This window comes from Myxine glutinosa, chromosome 10 (genome assembly GCF_964187855.1).
Source record: "Myxine glutinosa chromosome 10, kmMyxGlut1.1, whole genome shotgun sequence".
Taxonomy (NCBI): domain Eukaryota; kingdom Metazoa; phylum Chordata; class Myxini; order Myxiniformes; family Myxinidae; genus Myxine; species Myxine glutinosa.
This window is the reverse complement of record NC_136270.1, coordinates 119,498,545-119,521,202: the sequence shown is the minus strand read 5'-3', so window position 1 is coordinate 119,521,202 and position 22,658 is coordinate 119,498,545. Positions and strand designations below refer to the sequence as shown.

Sequence of the window (22,658 nt, the reverse complement as noted above, 5' to 3'; positions counted from 1 at the left end):
TTATAAAGCTCACAGTGTTAAGTGTGGAAAATTTCTGAGGAGATTCCGTTGGCTCAATGGTGCAGTGGGCTGTCACCACGAAAGTGGTGGAGGTCCCTGGTTTGAGTCTGAGTTTTTCACACGAGCCCCACGCAGGAATTTAATTCCTGTTTATTAAAAAATTAAGTTGTTATGAGTTGAAATTGATGAAAGTATTTGGTCTCCACAATTCCTTATTTCACTGTTAATATTGCAGAACCTTTCTTTTTGATTTAGAGCTTAATATTGTTGTAGGTGACGGGTCGCGCCTCCCGGCACGGCCGTCCCACGGGTGCAACGCCGGCTGGTTCGACACAGGTCTCGGGTTACGCGCCTCTATCGCGATACCAAATTACACCTGTGCCTTGCCAGTTGGGGAGACACCCGTCGCTACAGGTTGGGTTTGTCAGAGACCGAGCGAAGTCTGCCGCAACCTTGGTTTTAATTACAAATCGAGCGGATTGCTCTTCAATGCGACACAGATGAATGCAGTGCGGCAACTTCCATACGAATCAACCAGATTTAATGGGGGAACATTAGGGTACACAAAACAAGCAAGGCGTTCACGATAACATTATAATTCAACTATGAGTAATAACCCGCTCTTATCTAGGGAGCTACAATTAAGGGTTTCGCGGGGTGACCCTAACGAGATAAACCTTAGGCCTGGACAACATTCATACAAGACAGGGGGTACTTGGTGGTGTTGATGGACGAGAGGTGAAGATGTGAAAAGGGCGAATGCAGCTCGTAACAAGCCGATGTCGCCGGATTCGAAGGCCCCGCTTGGGCCTGCAGTCTGCCAAATGGCGGCCCGCCCTCTTATCGGCCACGCATCAAGCGTCGCGAAATGGCGGCCACCCGCTCTCCTTATCGGCCACGCGATCAGCACGATTGTCGAACTCCCTTCTTCCGAGAGAGAGAGAGCTCCGTTATTCTCACTCGCCTTGGTGGTTCTCGTTCTTCCGGTTGCACTCGCTTTCAACCCAACCGTTCAGCAAACACATGCACAGCTCACTCCAAGCGCCCCGTCGAACCGCCGCGTGCTTTTCAGCTGCGCGCGCAACGTCCGTTCAACACGCGCTAATGGCGCGTCTGGTTCCCTCTCTCCGCTTGATGTTCAACACCGTGTACAGTAGCGCCATCGATGCCCGGCGCTTTTCCGTTTCTCCCGCTCAACCACGCGCGGAGAGAGCTCTCCGGCAGGAACCTGCCGCGAAGGCCTGTTCACACGCCATCGACGCATGCGTCTTTCCACCTCCTCCCTCGCCCGTGCTCAGCGACTAACTGGAAGCGCCGCTTCCGGTTTTTCGACGGCGCTTGTCGTTTTTCTAGCAAAATCGTGCTTTCGCACGTCAATCCATTGCCTCGATCATGGCATTGCAAACGAGGCCGGTCTTAATGGAACTTGCACCTTGTTTGACTGTCAAGATGTAATTAAAAGGGAACCGTCTCTTGTACACCACCAATGCACCACACAAAACAGCCTGCTACACCTTCCGACACAAAACTACCATCCCAGTACAGACGATCTATGGTAAACATACATCTAAGAGGGGACCTGAACTAATTCTATATTTAATAAACCACTAAGGGCCATTTCCGCAACAATATATCCTTTTAAATCAGAAAATAAAAATAAATGGCATTGACCAAATTATTGACACCCTCGACTTAATATTTGGTAGCGCAAAATTTGGACAGAATAACTGCAGTCAAGCGCTTCCTATAGTGATGAATGAGCTTCTTCCACCTTTCTACTGGCAGTTTGTCCCACTCTTCTTGAACAAACTGCTCCAGTTCTCCCAGATTTGAAGGGTGCCTTCTCCCAAGTGCTGTTTTCAGATCTCACCCATAGGTGTTCAATGGGATTTAGATCTGGACTCATTGATGGCCACATCAGAACAGTCCAGCGTTTTGTCTTGAACCATTCCTGGGTGCTTTTTGAAGAGTGTTTGAGGTCATTGTCCTGCTGCAAGACCCATGACCTTCGACGGAGACCCAGCTTTCTGACACTGGAATTAATATTGCGCTCCAAAATGCCTTGGTAATCTCCAGATTTCATGATGTTATGCGGACATTCAAGATACCCAGTGCCAGAGGCAGCACAGCAACCCCAAAACATCACTGAACCTCCTCCATGTTTGACTGTAGGGAAGGTGTTCTTTTCTTTGAAGGCTTCATTTTGTTTTCTGTAAACCTAGAGATTATGTGCTTTGCAAAAAAAGCTCTAATTTGGTCTCATCTGTCAACAGGACATTCTCCCAGCAGGAGTTTTGCTTGTTCAGGTGTGTTTTGGCTAACTCCAGACAGGATTTCTTATGTCACTCTCTCTCAGCAGTGAGCTCCTACTATAGAACCCCCTTTCATTAAGTTGGTGACGGATGGTGTGAGTTGAAACTGTCATACCTTGTGTCTGAAGGTCAGCTTAAATCCCGTTGGCAGTTGATTGAGGTACTTTCTCCACCATTTGAACAATCCTTCACTGCAATCTTTGATCAAGTTTTCTCTTGCAGTCATGTCCAGGGAGGTTGGCTACAGTGCCATGGGCCTTAAACATCCTGATAGCAATGCGTACAGTGGACACAGGAACATCAAGGTCTCTGGAGATGGACTTGTAGCCTTGAGATTGTCCATGCTTGGCTACAATCTTGTGTCTGACCTCCGAAAACAATTTTCTGATTTTCTTTCTTTTCTCCATGCTCATTGTGGTACAGAGATGATGTGCTTTACCATAAAGCTCTAATTTGGTCTCACCTGTCAACACAGTGACGCAAAACAGCAAAATGACTCCTTTTCTCTATGCAAACTGGTTGAGTGAGTGATTTTTATATTGCAGGCACCTGCAACTCACCACGGGTGAGTTCAATTCCAAGTAACTCTGAAAACCTTTCGGTTTTTATAAGTGTATGGAAGGTTCACTGCATTGCCCTGATCAAGTCCCAACAAGGGCGAAACCAGATCGGTAACTGAGTTTTGCATGCACTTGTTTCAGTATCTGAATTTAAGATCCATAATGACGCACTGCTAGATGGCTCCCCTGGAGCTTTGCAGGCAATGTGGACACGCATGGCGATGACGTCATGACATTCGCTCATTAGGTTGGAGACACAAATTACAGATACTAATTAGTAACTCCCAACCGCATCCAAGTCGACTCCATATAATGAGTGGATACCAGAGAAAAATGTTGCCGTGTGACAGGCGGTGCTTATCGCTCCCAGTAAGGTGCAGCAACAGCTGTATGGGACACCTTACTGGCGGTTCCCGACTGACGGTATGAAGTTGCATAATGACTGATATATATATTGTTACAGACACGACTTTGATGTTAAGATGGGCCGAGCGGAATGGCCGTCGTGTCCGCACAAATTACCCGATTGTACTCGAACGTTGACGAAGCCGCGCCACGCTGGCTCAATAAGGAAAAAGAAGACACACGGCTGGATTATAATGACAGACACCAATGTTTCGATTCTCAAGTATATTCGTACGGAAAGGTTAGATTACAGGGGCTAGAGGTATATCACAGGAAGACAGGCACTTAGACACACTCTTATATTGACCCCGGACAGACGACAGATAAACGGGACAACGGCTGACTCACACGGGGGTTGATGGCAGGGAAAGGCAGGTATCGGTGGCTCCAGGTGCACCTGGGCTCGGGGCAGAATCAACACGGTTCGGTCCGGTCCAAAGATGCGGGGAGGTCACAGCGCTCGGAGGTAACGTTCTTTCACAGGCGGGTTCTCTTCCTCTCAGCGATCGCAGGCAACGTTCTTTCTCAGGCGGGGCGCATCTGACTCAGCGCTCGCAGGTACCTCTTTCTCCAGCTGGGGGCGCATCTCACGTCACGTCCGCTAAGTCGCCACGTATATCCGGCGGGGAGTGACACGCCCTCGGCTCGTTAGCTCCGCCCCAGATGGAATCGGTCCGCCCTTCTGATTGGGTGCGGGGGGTTACCAGGCTCCGCCCTTGAGGAGGAGCTGACAGCCAGCCCCTCCGTGGTAACCCCGTGGAGCGCGTGGTCAATGGCGCTAATCGAGCCGGTGTGAGGACGCATCCTCCCCCGCGCCGCCGCCATCTCCTCTGTTGTTGTTGTAATTGTTGGGGAAGAAGATGGAAGGAGGTATGGGAAAGGTCCTAAACTCACTACTGATGCCATATAATCACATTCTGGTGCAACGAAGAGTCAGAATTAATGGAAACGAGTCCTTAACTGACATAGATTAAGAATAACTAGCAAGATGTCCGAAAGTTGTCTACGTGTGGTGCGGTGGACCTGGGCACGACATTTAATGGGGGAATAAGGGGAAGGTCGGCTCTACTGAGTGTTATTTACATGCAATGGGACTAGGGAATGGGGGATTGGGGAAAGTTGGGGAGTATTGGGGAAAATAGGGGAATATTTACAAGCGGATATGGAGGCCAAATTCCATATTCGCAACAATATATACACATACTGTGTTCAAAAAGTATCCGACCTTTATTTTTCGTGCGTAAAAAAAAAAGAAGCTAGGGAGGTGCTGATTGGTGCACGTATGTAGGCGATCCTAATGCACACGCGTGAATTTTTTCCCACCTGCAGAAGCTGTCATTCGACGGCAGACCGCCGATGAGTGAGGACATGTAAGTGAGCGCCGTCAGATTTTAGTTTTTGACAAAATGACGGAAAAACTTGAACAACGCTACTGCATCAAATTTTGTGTAAAGCTTGGCGATTCCCAAGTGGAAACGATCCGCAAGATTCAACACCGTTCATTCCATTATGAAGGAGGATTTGGGCTTCAGGAGAATCTCAGCGAAGTTCGTACCAAAGCTGCTAACGATTGAGCAGAAGCAACTCCGTTTGGAGATCGCACAGGACATGCTGGAGACTGTGAACAGCGATCCCAGCTTCCTCAACACAGTGATCACTGGCGATGAGTCCTGGGTTTATGGGTACGACCCAGAAACCAAGTTGCAGTCATCACAATGGAAGCATCCAACATCCCCGAGGCCAAAAAACACAAAATTTGATGCAGTAGCGTTGTTCAAGTTTTTCCGTCATTTTGTCAAAAACGAAAATCCGACGGCGCTCACTTACATGTCTTCACTCATCGGCGGTCTGCCGTCGAATGACAGCTTCTGCAGGTGGGAAACAATTCACACGTGCGCATTAGGATCGCCTACATAGAGTACATACGTGCACCAATCAACGCCTCCCTAGCTTCTTTTTTTTTACGCACGAATAATAAAGGTCGGATACTTTTTGAACACACTACTTATATATATATATGTGTGCAGCGTCTGTCCTGTCCTGTGTTGTCACTGAACTTTCTCAAACTTTTGTGAAATCGTACCAAACTTCTGGAATGCACATATCTCTCCCGTAGGTACGTCCTAAGGGTATTTTTTTTGAAAAATTTTCCAATATATATATTTTTGTGGGGGAATTTTTTTGGGAGTTTTTTTTTTTCAACTTCAATTGTATCGACGCTTGGTTGTAGCGAGCGAAGCTATATATATATATATATATATATATATATTCACATGACCCGTCAAAAGTTTTAGAACGCCTCAATTTTTCCAGTTTTTATTGAAATTTAAGTAATTCAAGTCCAGTGAATAACCTGAAATGGTACAAAGGTAAGCAGTTAACTGCTCGAGGTTTTAAAAAGTTTAGGTTAGCAAAAACGGGAAAATAATGTAAATTGCACAGTTATATTGAAAAAAAGGCCTTCTTCAGAGAACTTTAATGGGTGAACAACTTACAGCTGTTCTGCAGCAATGTAAGTAAATTAAGCCTTGAAAGTTGATGCAAACAATTCCTACAGGTGTCCCAACCTCTGCTGATTACTTGATTACAAACCCCCTGTCTGTATAAAAGCAGTATTGGAACAGACTGTTGTTAAATCCTCTCAAGCATTATTAGGACAATATTGCACTGCATGGAATTTGTATATTTCTATCATAATGGCGAGAAAAAGGCAATTAACAAAGGAAGACAGACAGACCATTAAACTCTTAAAAGTGTAGGTCTTTCCTTTGGAGAAATTGCAAAGAAAGCCAAGGTGTCAGTGAGTACAGTTTCCTACACCATCAAAAGGCACTTGGAAACAGGAGGAAACTCTGACAGTAAGTGGTCTGGCAGACCCAAAGCCTCAGCAGAATCAGAAGACAAGTTTCTGAGAGTCAACAGCTCGCGTGACAGGCGGCCACAGGACAACAGCTTAACACGGTCGAAGTAAGCAAGTCTCAGTTTCATCTGTGAAGAGAAGACTTCGAGCTGCAGGTTTGACAGGTCGAGTGGCAGTAAGAAAGCCATTGCGCAGATGACAAAATAAGAAAAAGAGGTTTGCCTGGGCCATGAAGCACCGCCAGTGAACTACTGAAGACTGGAAGAATGTCTTCTGGACCGATTAATCAAAATTTGAAATATTTGGTTCATCACACAGGGTTTTTGTATGCCAGCGAGTAGGTGAAAGGATGGTTCCTCAGTGTGTGACACCAACTGTCAAACATGGAGGAGGAAGCGTGATGGCATACATACATACATACATACATACATACATACATACATACATACATACATACATACATACACACACACACACACACACACACACACACACACACACACACACACACACACCTTCTATTTCTTCTTAGCCATTTGACCTTAATTATTACGACTCTACTGGCATGCTGATTGTCTGACTTGTGCCAGTAATTGCATTCTGGTGGCACAGGAATACAGCTGGGGTTCAAAATGAATTTTATGCCTCTGCTGACGAAGTTTTCAGGTTGTCCATGCGTCCGTCCGTGATAGGTTTTCGTTTCCACGATAACGGCTGAAGTGATCTAATTCAAAATTGGTACAGGTATGTATAATGATGTAAAGCTTAGCTGATTCGATTTTGGGGTCCTGAAGTCAAAGGTCAGAGGTCATGTCAGGTAAAAATGTAATAAGTTGTGAACAGCTGAAGGGATTTCAATTAATACTTGGAACAAGTATGTATGATGGTGTAAACATGAACTCATTAAATTTTAGGGTAAAGAGGTCAAAGGTCAGAGCTCCTGTCAGGTAAAAATGTGATAACTTGAGAACAGCTGAATGGATTTTATATCAAACTTGGTACAAGTATTATAATGATGTAATAATGTGGGCGTAGGCATATCGTCGACGTCATGACGTTGTGTATGTTAACCGTTGACGTAACGTTATGACGTTGTGTGTGTGTGTGTGTGTGTGTGTGTGTATATGTATGAAGAGTGGGTTCTAGTTAAATATATGTAATACCTGTTGTTTAAATGGAGCATTTAATTGATGCCTTTTCTGGTGTTCTTCTCCTTCATCGCTAGTTCACTCATCTTTGCCCAAGATCGATCAGCAGGCAATCTTCCAGAAGCCTCCGCAAAACGTGCGTAAGGTCGTTCTAGCAACGACCATTGCGGAGACGGCCATCACAATCGATGACATTGTACATGTGATTGACACGGGATGCCGCAAACAGCACAACTACGACCCTCGCTGTCAGGTAATGTCCGGGGCCTCGAAGGTCAATGTCATGGGATTTTGGCAGTGCAAACCCCCCTCTTTCCTATTCACATGGCATTGTTGAAGCAAACCTGATGTTTTAACCTTTATAAAGTTTCAATCCTTAACAGTTTGTGGTCGTTATCACCTGTGAAATGTTCTGTTTTGTAGTTGTATAAAATGTGACTCAAAGGCACAAAATAATGCACCTAGGTTGGTTCTCCTGCATCAACAGCCAGTTGAAGAAAGGTGCTCCTTTGACAGGGACAATCGGGACTTTATCATCGGCCCTTGCGTAAACTTCAATGCCATATTTCACAAAGAAGCAGACATTCATTTGGTGTCATTCCACTTATTGTTTGCTCTTTGAGAAGCATTTTAGGCTTTTTACTTGTTTTGTTGTAGTAATGGCTCATCAGAAGGATAAAGCTTCATCTGCATATTAAAGTAGCGGGATTTCTCCGTCCGTCCATCCCTCCGTCTATCAAGCTATTTCTGCTGGGACGTCGTTATTGCGATGCGTCTAGCACTAGGCTAGGCCTTTACAAATGTGCACGTCCTCCTGACGTCCAGCACTCGACCCATCCCATTGCTTCGCTGATGGAAGTCAAACACCCTAACCCAAAAATCTGACTATCTGACGTCACGGGCTAAATGTCAGACACTCGGTGTCGGGATGATGGTGTGGTAAGACTATGTTACATTTGGGACCTCATTACGGCGTTGTGTCTCGTACCACCTTTGCGGCAGTGTATTCATGACTTTATGAGAATTGCATTTTTCAACTTGGGGTAAAAAGCAAACAAACCTCATGACGTCTGATCCCTGGGATCATAAAACGAAGTAATAATAAAAAGAATTGGCGAATAGGTGTGTGTATGACTAAAACTAGTAACGGTACCCGCCCTAAGGGCGGGGCTTCAATTGGGAGGCCCAAATGAAAAGGTAAGATTTCAGAAATTGAAGGCTTTTTTGATTTTAAACAATTAATAGAAACATCCGTTAAATCATATCACACGCAAATCATCAAAATCTAAACAGTATTTGTAGAATTTCAACAAAAGCCACATCACTGTTCATATCGGTAAATATTATTCCATCGTGTTTGGAAAATTGGAAAGAAATTGGAAAAACAATAGAGCCCATTTTACTCCAGGGGGTCCAGGATTACCCACCCAAAATTTCGTTGCAATCAGTTCAGCCATTTTTGCGATACCTGGGAACAGACAGACATTTGGTGAATTATAGTAAGATGAACGCTGTGTTAGCAGCAAACAAAATGTTTCTGGATTAAGAGGTTGAGCCAAGTTGATGGATCGCCATCACAAATCCTCACGCTTTTCCCACCTAAAGCACATTTGAAAGATGGTAAACCCCATATCAAATTTTGTTTAAAAAATTTGCCCCCCTGTTTTAACCCCTGTCACCTGAAGTACCCACCCCTGGGGCATGAATTGGTGGTCAATTCCAAAAAAATCGTTTCATATTTCATGTGCTCCCAATATTGATTCGCAATATTGAAAAATGGCCTCTAAAGGTGGTTTTTTTTTTTTTATACACCTGGTTCCACATATACACAAACCCTGGTGTTGGGCTAGCGGCTAGGGTGCCGGCTTAGGATCCTAGGATCCTGGGTTCGAATCCCGGTCGATCGCTGAATTAACGCCAGGGGGGTTGACTCAGCCTGTCATCCTTCCGAGGTCGGCAAATTGAGTACCAGTTCACTGGTATTTCCCTGTTTGTCGTTAAAGGCGGCAAAAAGGGTTGGCGTCAGGAAGGGCATCCGGCCGTAAAACATTGCTTCAAAAAGGGGACCAAAAAACAACAACAACCACGGTTCCCGAAAAAGGCCAACCCCCGCTTGCGGGGAAAAATGGCCTCTAAAGGTGGTTATTTATTTATTTCTACAAATTTGACTTTAAAATGAGCACGAAATTGCATTTGTTGGTATTGGACCTTTTGACCCTGCAAGGGACAAAATGGTACTGCTCGGGCACATTGTTGCCATGTGGTGATTCTAACTGCAAAGTTTGATGAATTTCTGTACAATTGTTTAGCAATATATCGTGTGACAGAGCATCGTGAGGAGCCAATTACAATATTCACTTCCCCCTCCCTCCGTCTTTCCAAAAAACGTGGGGGTGACCATTGCAAATACATGTTTTTTTTTGTGTTTTTTTTTTTTTGTATACAGAATCGAGGCTCGTGAAAGAGCTAACATTTATTTCACAAACAAATCAGACAAACAAAATATATAAAAAGAGGGAGCGGAAGACAAGATGGGGAGAGAAGGGGAAGCACACAAACACAACATTTGAGAACAGGGAGATGTGTGGGAGGGAGAGGGCTTGGGGGGAGGAGGCGTGGGAAGGGGGAGGGGGGGGGTGGGGGAAGTATAAAACACAAGGACACCAAGGACTTCCAGGACAGAAGTTGGTATTTCAAAAAAGTGGATTTGGGGTGAAATTAGCGGGGGTAGAAAAGATCAAGGATTTGGATGGGGGAAGATAAGAGATGGTGGTGAACAGCTGTCTTAAAGACCTGGAGGGTGGAGTGGGATTGAAGAGAGTGAGGGAGTTTGTTCCAGAGGCGGGAGAAAAGAGGAGTGAAGGTGAGCAGAGAGTCTTGATTTTGGCAGTTTAACCATAAGAGGGTTGCAGGAAGATCTTGTGTGACCTGCAGGAATATTTGGTGGACAGAGCCCAGAGAGAGCTGGGGGAGCAAGGCCAGAGAGGAGTCGGTAGAAGACGGAAAGACCACCAACCTGCCTGCGGTCAGTGAGTGAAAGGCCCTTGGAGTTAGCTTCATCGCGGGAGATTCCAATGGTTCTGAACGCTTTGGTTTCAACAGCGTGAAGACGAGCTAGGTGTGAGGCAGGAGCACCAGCCCAGAGGGGAGAGCAGTATTCCATTGAGCTGCGGATGAAAGCCTTGTATGTGGTGAGGAGCTCAGGTGTGCCAAGGAAGGACTTCGCACGACAGAGGATGCCCAGTTGGCGACTGGCTTTGGAGGCCAGATTTGAAATGTGGTTTTCCCAGGAAAGATCATGGCAGATAGTGAGACCCAAAAGCTTGAGTGACAGAACTTCTTGGAGAGGATTATTCAGAAAGTGGATGGGTGGGTTGTCCAGTCGGTCTTTTCGGAGAGACATCGTAAGTGTGTGAGATTTGTCAGGATTGACAGACATGTTTCACTTGTTTGCCCAGTCTGTGATTTTGTCCAGGTCTGCAGAGAGTGAGGAGGCTGCAGACTGCCGATCTGAGGGATGAAGAATGGAGCGACAGAGAGTGGAGTCATCAGCAAAGAGATAGAGAGGATTTTCAAGAGAGTCAGAGAGATCATTGATGAAGACCAGAAAAAGCACAGGGCCCAGAACACTGCCTTGGGGAACTCCAGCCTGAACAGGAAGAGGAGATGAGAGAAACCCATTCAGGGCCACACGTTGACTACGACCAGAGAGGAAGTCCACCAGCCATGCATCAACCAAATTGATGATCAGAGATCAAGCCATTGGAGAAGAGGAAAGATTTCATATCCAAAGCAATGATGGAATCCATGACTTTGCTGATAATTGGGAGAAGGCTGATTGGTCTGTAGTTGCTAGGATCTGTTTTTGCACCTTTTTTGTGCAAAGTGGTGATGTTGGCTGATTTCCAAGCAGATGGCAGATGACCTTGAGCAAAAGAGAGGGTGAAGAGAACAGAGAGAGGGAGTGAAAGAGCGGAAGAACAGGATTTTAGGACCCGTGGGCTGATGCCGTCAGGTCCAGTTGCAGAATCACAGTCGAGGGTTGACAGAAACTTTTTCCACCTTGTCAGGAGGAAAGGACACAGAGTCCAGAGCAGCTGGGTATGGCTGGGTACGGTGGGTACAGAGAGGGATGGGTTTGGGACACAAGATTTAGAGGCAAACACAGAGTTGAGGCATTCAGCTTTTTCACGTGCGGAGTCAGCCGTGTAGCCGTTTGAGGTGAGGGAGGAGATGGAGGGGGAACAAACACCAGAAACAGATTTGAGCAGACGCCACCAGGATTTGGAAGAGGGTGACAGATAAGAGAGTTCGGTCTTGAACGGAGCGATATTGTTTCCTGGCTCTCCTGAGGGTGGACACACACTTCTTTCGGGCTTTGTGAAAGGAAATGAGATTTCCTTCCGTTGGATTTGCTTTCCAGGAGACGAAAGCAAGTTGTTTCTGGGCAACAGCCTCACCACAAGATTCCGTCAATAAGATTTGTTGACTGTCAATAAGCTGTATTACTGCACTGTAACATATTCAAGTTATGGTGTTCAACTCCTTTCATTCAGCAAACGGATGGGTTCAATGCTAGTACGGTATTGTATATACTCCCTCACCCCCTTACCCGGCTTCCGCTCCGGTCTGAAGAGGACGCAGGCGTCACATGCTCGCCGCTTCTTCGACTGGGCCACTCTCTGTGGCTTGCTTTTTTGGTGGTCGTGCGGATTTTTTGGCCATTGAGTCTGCCCTCCGCATAGTCCCGGCTCTGCTCCCTGCTTCGCCTACCCGGCTCCTTCGCCTGCTCGCTGTTTCCTCGGGCACGCTCTCGTGGGTTGTGTCCTTCGCAGCGGTGTGGCGGCGGTTTTCCCGCCGTGATCTTGATTTGTAGCGGCGGCGGTTGATTGCCGCTGCATTTCCCGCTTTGCCGTGATCAACCTTGGCCTCGTGATCGTCTCTTTGCTCCTGTCTGCCCTCTGCTTGGTCCCAACTCTGCTCCTGGCTTCACCTACCTGGCTCCTTCGTCTCCTTCGTTTCCTTGGGCCTGCTCCCGTGCGTTGGGACCATTGTTTCACCTCCTCAACCTTGGCCTTGTGTTCGCCTCTCCGCTCCTGCCTGGCATGGCTCTGCGGTACTCCGCCGCAAGGCTCCTTCTGCTCAATACCCGCTCCACCCCATCATGCATCTCTGCCATCAAATCAAATGGACGCCTCCGACGACCCAGGTACATTCACCGTGGCTCCGGTCGTAAGTTTGTATATGTACAATCAGGTCACTCCATCCCCGTCCTCTGGGCGCCTCAGCGCACTCCCACTCATCGTCCCAGCGCACCTAGTCACGGCAACGCACAAAATCGCACCTCCTGCCTGCGAACCCTGGCTAAATCACCTGAATTCATCCCCGCTGTTCAAAACAACATCAAGCTCACCCTGTTCAACACCCGGTCCCTCAACAACAAATGCCTCATCCTCAACGACTACATCCTGGATAACAAACTGGACTTTCTCTGTCTCACCTAAACCTGGCAACAACCACTGGACTACTACACGCTCAACCTCACCACACCCAATGGATATTCCTACGTCAATAAACCACGCTCGGAGGGCCGAGGTGGTGGAATTGCCGTTATCCACCGTCAAGACATCAGGACCAGCCTCATCCCCATCGCCTCATCCTCATCCTTTGAACACCTGGCTTTTAAACTCTCTGGTCGCACGCAGTCAGTCATGGCTGTCGTCTACCGCCCTCCCAAACCACACCCATTATTCCTGTCTGACTTCTCCTACTTTCTGACCCAGCTATGTTCCCTCTCCCCCTCAATCCTCCTCCTTGGTGATTTTAATATCCACATGGACTCCACTGACTCCACAATAACCACTGACTTCACTGATTTACTCACCTGCTTTAACCTCACTCAACATGTCAACTTTCCTACGCATATCCGTGGTCACATTTTGGACCTTGTCTGCTCCACTGGATTAATTTTGCACCATCTCTCTGGCTCCGACCTCACCCTCTCTGACCACTTCGCCATCACTATGACCATCAACATCCCCACCCCAACACCAAGACATTATCACACTATCAACTTCCGTAAGCTAAACGCTCTTTCACCTACCTCATTCTCATCCACCCTCTCTGAAAAAATGTCCACTTCTCCCTTCATTGACCTCCACACCCCTTCCGACCTCACTGACTACGACAACCACACTCTCTCCTCCTGCCTTGACCAGCTTGCGCCTATAAAAACCAAAACTGTTTCTTTCACCCATTCTGCTCCCTGGTTTACCCCTGAACTCCGCCTGATGAAAACTCGTGCTCGCCAACTTGAAAGACTCCGCAATAAAACAGGTCTCACAGTTCACTCCCAAGCCTACAAGGACCACCTACAACACTACAAAGATGCCCTCTCCCACGCCCGCTCCGCCTACTACTCTCAAATGATCCACTCTGGCTCCGGAAACCCAAAAGCACTCTTCTCGACAATAAACAAACTCCTCTGCCCCCTGGACACCACCACCCAGTCATTCACAGTGGACAACTGCATCTCCTTCCTTTCTTTCTTCCAACGCAAAATTGACAACATCTACAACAGCTTGACCACCGCCGCACCCGCTCCCCCTCCAACCACCTGCCCCCCCTTATCCTGCCTTCCCCTGTCTCAATTCTCCCCGGTCTCCCCTACTGACCTCTCTGAACTCCTCATAGGAATGAAAACTGCCACCTGCACTCTTGACCCCATCCCCTCCAGCTTTGTCAAGGCCTCCCTCCCTGCTCTCTCTCTCCACTTATCATTGCAACAATAAACTCCTCCCTGTCTACAGGCATCGTCCCACCATCCCTCAAAATTGCTGCTGTTACCCCCATTCTAAAAAAACCTGGTCTAAACCCTGACACCCTAAACAACTTCAGACCCATCTCCAACCTACCCTTTCTGTCGAAAGTCTTGGAACGCGCTGTAGCCACTCAACTCAAACATCACCTCTCTGCCAATAACCTGTATGAAACATTCCAATCTGGATTCCGCTCCAACCACAGTACTGAAACTGCTCTCCTCAAAATCACCAACGACCTTCTCCTCTCCTCTGACGCTGGCAACCTCAACATTCTCGTCCTCCTCGACCTCAGCGCTGCCTTTGACACCATCGATCACACCATCCTCCTCACCCGACTTGAATCCACCTTTAACGTTACCGGCACTACCCTCTCTTGGATTAAATCATACCTCTCTGACAGACGCCAGTTCATCTCCATCAATAACTGCAAATCCCCCACTGCTCCCCTCCCCCAAGGTGTCCCCCAAGGTTCAGTTCTTGGCCCCCTCCTCTTCATCCTTTACCTGTCCCCCCTCGGTCACTTAATCCGCCGTCATGGTCTCCAATTCCACTGCTTCGCCGATGACATCCAGCTTTTCATCTCCACCAAGTCCGTCTCCACCGACACCCACTCTATCCTGACAAACTGCATCTCTGAAATAAAATCCTGGCTTCAAATCAACTTCCTCAAACTTAACTGTGATAAATCTGAAATAATCATCATTGGCCCAAAAACGCTCACAAAATCCACCCATAACTTTGTCCTCAACATCGACGGTATCCCAGTATCCACCTCCCCTCTCATCCGGAATCTTGGCGTCATCTTTGACCAAACCCTCTCCTTCGACAAATACACTAAACAGATCACAAAGACAGCCTTCTTTCACCTGAAAAATATCGCCCGTCTCCGCTCATCCCTCTCCTCCACGGCTGCAGAAACCCTCATCCACACCTTCATCACCTCCCGTCTGGACTACTGCAATAGCCTCCTCTATGGTTCACCCTCAACAATCACCAATAAACTCCAATACATTCAGAACTCCGCTGCCCGTCTACTCACCCATTCCTGGTCCCGTGACCACTGACCACATCACCCCCGTCCTTTACAAGCTTCACTGGCTCCCCATCTCCCAGAGAATCCAGTACAAAATCCTCCTCTTGACCTACAAAGCCCTCCATAACCTGGCCCCATCCTACCTGGCTGACCTCCTCTCCAGACACACTCCCACCCGCAACCCCCGCTCTGCTGGTACCAACCTCTTGACCCCCCCCCCCCCCCCCCCCATCCGGACCAAATTCAGATCCTGGGGGGACAGAGCCTTCTCCATCGCTGCTCCCACCCTCTGGAACTCACTACCTCACACCATCAGAGACTACTCCTCACTCACCACATTCAAAACATCACTCAAGACCCACCTGTTCAGCACTGCATTCAACATTCAACCCACAGCATTTAACCCCTGACTATCACTTCTCCTTCTCCCTCCTTTTGCTTTAAATATTTCCCTATTGATTCTTGTCTTTTTGCAATTGTTGTTTTCATGTTTTGTTATGCACTATGTTTTGCACTCTGTCAAAGCGCCTTTGGGCTTCATGAAAAGTGCTATACAAAATAAATGAATTATTATTATTATTATTATTACCCCTCCATCCTGAGACGAGGATCCCAATTCGCCCTATGTAAATGTGTATGGAGTAGCGCCACCTTGTGGCGTCTGGTATTAAAAGTCTGAATAAAATTCCGTAGATGTCATAGAAGTGGGAGAATTAATCTATCCCTAAGGATGGGTTCTCAGTTCGTTGTATAAACCCACAGATCGCACAAAAGTCATTTCGCAGCTTTTGGTCACTCTATTTTCTTCACCGAGTGATGATGGATGACACCTTATTTTGCACATACGCTATTGTTATAACCTTTTTTTGGTGCAGCCATCTTATACACACCTGTCTTGTTAAACCAAATGATGTTCAGCATTTGGTACCCTATTATGCAATCCAATCAACCGAGCTACATTCCACACAGGTCTCCAGCTTGGACACAGAATGGGTGTCACGTGCTAACGTGATCCAACGACGTGGACGTGCGGGCCGTTGCCGCCCTGGATTCGCTTATCATCTGTTCAGCCAAAATCGACTCGAAGCGCTGGCTGAGTTTGAGATTCCAGAGATCTTGCGTACACCTCTCGAGAACCTCGTTCTACAAGCAAAAGTGCACGTCCCCCACATGCGTGTGAGTTTGAACCCCCAGTTTATAATGCTTGTAACATTGTAATGGCATTTTCTTTAATACAATCAGTAGTGTAATAATGTTGCTTCTGGGACACCTCCGTTTAACATGGGAAATCCCTATCTAATGTCATTTACCCCCTTGTCTTTTTCAAAAATCATAAACACCTCTATTTCTCCCACCCTCATCTTTATGAACCTTTTGTCTGTAGTACCTATCCTTAATGTTGTTCATTAGACCACTCAAACACTACAAATATTTGTTTTCTCTTATAGACCTATCATCCTTCTTCTACATATCATCTGGCAGATTAATCTTTGACCCATTCACTTCCATATTGACCCTAAAGACCTCTATTTCTCTCACCCTGTTCTTTACGAACCTTCTAACCTTTTGACATGTTATCCTTATTCATTAGACCACTTAAACACCTGTGATCCTTCTGACCTTATGGACCTTTTAACCTTTTACTCTTAATATCATCTGGTGAATATAACCCACTCAAACAACGACCCTACAAATATTTGTTTATGTGTGGGAAATAATTTAATTCTCCTACAACTCTCCTCACCGTCTAATACATTAACAAAAAATATGTTTGAGTTTGGTTCTTTATTAAGATATTTTAACTGAGCTAAGATAAAATGGTAAACCTCCCTCAATGTTCTTATTTGAGCGCCTCCAGTGCCACATACCATTTTTAAATTAAAGTATATATTTTCCTGACAACCATCAAAGTTTTCCGTCCACTCAAAAATATTTCCATCTTTTTTACCCAATTCACCGGTATTTAAATTAATTCTCTTATTTGTTTTGTGAACTTTTTTACCAGTTGCCTTTTCAATTATACCTATTTGATATTTTTCACATTCATTATGTTTTCCATTTATATACCAAGGTTGATTACACCTCCACTCTTTAGTCTGGTTGATACTTGGTTCTATCATTTATATAATAGTAAAAAAGGCGGCTGTAGCCCGTTAAAATCCCCAACCCCCCCCCCCCCCCCCTTTTTAACTTATCACTTATATATATCTTATCACTTATATATATCTTATCACTTATGTATATCTTATCACTTATATATATCTTATCACTTATATATATATATCTTATCACTTATATACTTATATAACCATAAGGGAGACTATCAATTCCATTTTCTAAAATAAACCTCTTATCATCAAAAGCCCCCAATGCTTTCTTATTTATCTCTTCTGAATATAATTGATGTTTATAACTTCTTATTCCATTAATCTTTCTAAACTCTTCTTTCTTTGTTGTTAAACAGTTATAATAATCCTTAAAGTTTATTGTTTCTTTAATAACATTTTTCTTTACACCTTTTAACTTCTTATCAGTCTTTTCAACGTTATTCACAATGTATTTATAAGCATAAGCCTTTGACCTCAATCCCACAAATTCACTCATAACATTTCCTCCTAATTCATCCTTGAACTTTCCAATCACCTTTTTATTTTTAGAAGAGAACAACTCACTCTCTGGACTGTAATTACTCGTGTCATAGATATTAATGTCTCTTTTCATGTCTGAATAAACATCGTTGGTATTAATTTTCAAAATAAAACTATCTGTATCCATATAAAGTAGATTAACATCATTTTGATATTTCTTCCTCAAGTTATTATAAAAGTAATCATACATTAATGACTTTGATAAATCAAGAATTGTTGTTCCAATATAAATAGGTTTGTTCATTTCAATACTCTCTTTAATCAAATGGATCGCACAAAAGTTCTCAGTAAAGACCTCAGCTCGAGTAAAACTCGGTCTATTAATTAATTTTGATGCTTGTTCCCAAGATGTTGATAGTCTGATATTTTGTCTTTTCCTCACATTCTCCATAGTCTTACCAAAGACCGCATTATTCATCAATTTATAAAAGTCTTTCTCAAAATCTGTTTTTGACTCTGTTCTTCTTTGTGTATTAAAATCAATGTACCCCTTTAACCAATGACTTTGATTGAACTTTAGAACCCTATGGATCTTCTCTACTCTTAGACCTTTTGATAAATATTGTCGCAAATTTCTTTGGTGTAGAACATAATTTTTCTTGTTATATAATGTAGTAAGTAATTTTTCTGTTGATTCACCTATATCAAACGATCGTTGATAATCACTCAACCATTCTTTCTTTGGACTTTCTTTCTCACAAGCAAATGGGAGATCTTTGTGTAGGTTATGGAGTTCCTCTGGATATTTTAAATCAATTTCAAAATAATAACCAACTTTTTCTTCATCCAATTCTTTTTGTGTAGAGATACATACATCTTGTAAAACGTTTTTGTAGTCTTTTTCCTTTACCCATCTAAGTTTTCCATAAGGAAGAGCCTGAGACATTGCCCAGCCATACAGGTTGTTCGCGTCATAGTACATCAAGTAAGAACTCTCTTTCGTTGGATCATAATTTGGAAGATATTTGTTATTTGCTTTTGCGTATCTACTCGAGCAGACTTGTGAAATTCCACCTCTTTTTGCCTTTTCAATCATCAAAAGCATATCAACATCGGTTATCAAATCCAAATCTTGTTTTGTCATTTTCAACATCGCACTCCAGGCCAATCCAGGTGCTGTGTAGTAGTGAGCAGGATCCAATCCATATCCAGTGCGACAAACAGATCTAAAGGCTTCAAATACATCGGCCAATAAAAGCACATCAGTTTTGAGATACAAATCGTGATACTCGCCAAGATTCTTGATGTTATATTTTTCCCAAACATTTTGTGCGTGTACATAATCTTTATCAGATATATGACTATTATTTAATTTGTTATAGAAATTTTCTTTTGAAGGAAGTTGTGTTTCATTGAATCTCTCAAATGAGTCCATATAGTCATAGGGGTAAATTCCCTTTTGTGTTAGAAAATCTTTATCTAAAAAATACTCTGAAAGACATGGAAACTCTTTTAGATTTTGAACCAAGTTAACCAATGGACTTGCCATGAATTTAAATGTATCAAGAAATCTGATATGAGTAATAGGAGATGTGTGAATTGTTTTTGTGAATGAAATGTATTTCTGATCCGTGTTTGGAATTGCTGAGATACTTCCAGAAGTCTTTGAGAGTTCCTTGATAAATAGATGTGTATCATAATGAGCGTTGTTATGAAGAAAGACAGGAATGAAAGAGGGGAGTTGATAATTAATATTACAACTTTGATGAGCCGGACCTCTATATTTACCAGTGAGATGACAATGGTCTCTAACCTTTAGACCTTTACCAATTTTCTCCTCACAAATATGACAGACATTGTTTTTTATAAATTCCCTTTTTTCTTTACTTGTTAAGGACATTGGTTTATTGGTTTCTCTCATTATCTTGGTTAATCGAACACAGTCTTTTTCTAGTCGTTTCACAAACTCCTCTGGGGTATTTGAGCCTCTATACATCTCTAACTTGTTATATTTATCACCAACGGATGATTTGATATAATAACAAAAACCACAAGGAGTATGTTTTTGATATTTATTTGTGTATGATTCTTTTGGATCTTGAGAAGCAGTATCAATTTTTTCTAAAATACTTTCAAAATCAGCATATATAACAAATGGATGTTTGATCTTTTTATTTTCATCTTTGAATGTGATCTTTGAGCCTTCTTTAGGCATATTGATTACCGTTGATTTATGTTCGCCACAATAATTTGAATGTTTATCTAATCTTTCTTGTGAATTGAAGAAGTTAAGACAACGCAAACAAATATATATTTTATTTGTTCTCTTACAGACTTGTGGTTTTATTAATTTAGCAATATCTTTGATGTATGTATAATGTGAATTTTCGTCTGAATTAAAATATAGAAGATTAATATGAGTTTGTTTACAATTGTCAGAAAGCTTTAAAACCTGAATGTTGTTTGTTTCTGTTAGACCATAAACATTAACTGATAAATTATTCATCTTTTCAAATTTAGGAATATCATTTAAAGTCATCGGAAACTTTAGATCTTTCGTATTTAATGTATTCTCATATTTTTTATAATGAGATACTCTTTCATCATGAAAATGTGGAGGATGTAAGTGTGCTAAAATAGACCAGAGAAAACATTTATTGTCTTTATTTTTGATATTGATAACTGCTTTTCTATTTTTGATAACACTGGGTAAATCAATGTAAGAAGAAGCTTTTAGAGGATCTGATTTAAGAATATGAATGTCTATGTAAATAATTTTTCCTATATTGAATCCACTTCCTACGATTGAATTATCCACATCTTGCTCTTGTTTAATAAGTTCATCATAGACTCCTGATGTTTTAAAATCTTGATATGAAGATATAAAGTGTGGCTCAGTTCTCATGTATGGTGCATCTATAACTCCTTCATCCTTTGTCATTTCTAATTTTACTCCCATATAAAATTTAAGTGGTTTCATTTCCTTTAGTGTTTTTTCAATCAACGTTTGAACAGCAGGTTTAACTATTTCTACAGCATCAACTATAGACTCTGGTTCAGGAGGTTTGAAGTTAAAGACTCTTATTTTAATATGTCCTTTGAATGCTCCATCAGAGTTTTTAGTTGTGATAAAATTTGATAAATGTAGATTTGTTTTAAGATGTATTTTGAAGCCTTTCTTGAGGATATTTTTATTACATGTAGAACAGTGTTTTGTTTCAGGTGGAAGAGGGGAAAGTTTGTTTAAAATGTTGTATGTATGTTTTGCGGTGAGAATATGTTGTTTATAATATTTTACTTCCTTCTCGCAAGTATCACAATAAACCATATTTATAGCGTGAGAAAACGTGGTGTTTTATATATATCACTGTGCTTAAAATAAAACACTTTTGAGCTTTACAGCTCCGTTTTATATATATCACTGTGCTTAAACTAAAACACTTTTTCACTCAGAATCATCTAAGTCATAACTATCACATGAATACTCAGAATCATACTCAGAGTCATCAATAAAGCTACTCTCATAACTATCATTTGAGCACAAACTATTAGTATCATAACTATCATCTGTGTTCAATGAAATACTATCATCACCATCATCCAAGTTCAATGAAATACTATCATCACCATCATCCAAGTTCAATGAAATACTATCATCACTATCGTCCGAGTTCAATGAAATAGTAAAATCTTCACTGCTGTATTGACTCATATTTAATTAGCAAGAAAAATATTCCCATCAATATCTATATACTTTCTTTCATTAACAGATTCAATCTCTACAATTTTTATATCAAAAGTTATCTTTAAATAATCTCTAACTATCATAGAACGAAATGACATTTCACCAGAAATATTAACATCATTCATTTTACTTAGATCTACACCCTTTGGATTATTAAAGAAAATACAAATGTCTCCTCTAGAATTATTAATGGTCTTATCATTCTTTTTCAAAGTATCGTGGTCAATCACTTTTTCAAGCTTTGAATAAATTGCCAGGAGTAGAGGAGAAACTTTTGTTAGATTTACTTTAATGGATGTCTTTCCAGGTATAGTTAGAGCTCTTCCTTTAAATGAAATAGAGGGGCTCATGTTATTTTCCATAACTGGTTTTACCCAAAAATTCCCATATTTATCTTTGTTCAATTTAACATCTTTGACATATTTTTCTATATCTTCCAACGAAGTAGAGATTGATTGAAATTTGTCTTTTGTGCTTTGAAACATTGTATTTATTAATGAATAAACTTGCGTTTAGTTTAAGTAAAAATTTACCACATAAATATGATAAGTTCTGAAGGATATTTAGAATTTCCAGACTCTCCATATGATAAATTAGAGAATTGTCCGGCTTGTGATAGAGTGGGGCTTAATGATGAGGATTCATATAAACAATGTTTATTCTGTGATTATATTCTAATTAATGATAATAAGAAGTATAAAAAAACATATAACTCTTTTAAATTAGAACCAAAAATGAATTACTTTACAAGATTAATAAGAGAGATGAATGTTAAGCATTATGGTGATAATACACCATTTCTTACAAGGAAAGAGACTCTTTGTATTGAGGAAATGTATAAGGGTTTAATGATATTTATTATTCAAAATAATTTTAATGGAAATGTTAATACAAGATACTACATAAATAAAATAATGAATTATTTTGAAATTAAACCAGAACTCAGGATAAAATATAGAGTTTCTAAAATAGCTCAAAAAAAGTTGGATGACTTGTTTTCCAAATATATAAATGAATGATTTTTTACCCGTTTGGGAAAATAAGATAAAATTTAATAACCATAAAAACATTCCAAATTCATTGAGATGTCTAATAGTTGGTTCAAGCGGATGTGGGAAAACCTGTTTACTTTTAAAGATGCTCCTTGGTCCTAATTTTTTAGATTATGATAATTTAATAATTTTTA

General features: G+C 42.5%; 1 protein-coding gene across 1 annotated transcript in view; it reads left to right on the top strand.

Moving 5' to 3' along the window:
- The window catches only part of DHX30 (DExH-box helicase 30), a 177,319-nt gene that overhangs the window by 130,338 nt on the left and 24,323 nt on the right, over window positions 1-22,658 (top strand). The window contains exons 13-14 of the mRNA XM_068126198.2: window positions 7,363-7,538; window positions 16,109-16,315. Of these exons, the coding sequence (XP_067982299.1) occupies window positions 7,363-7,538; window positions 16,109-16,315 (383 nt within the window). The remainder of the gene's footprint in view (window positions 1-7,362; window positions 7,539-16,108; window positions 16,316-22,658) is intronic.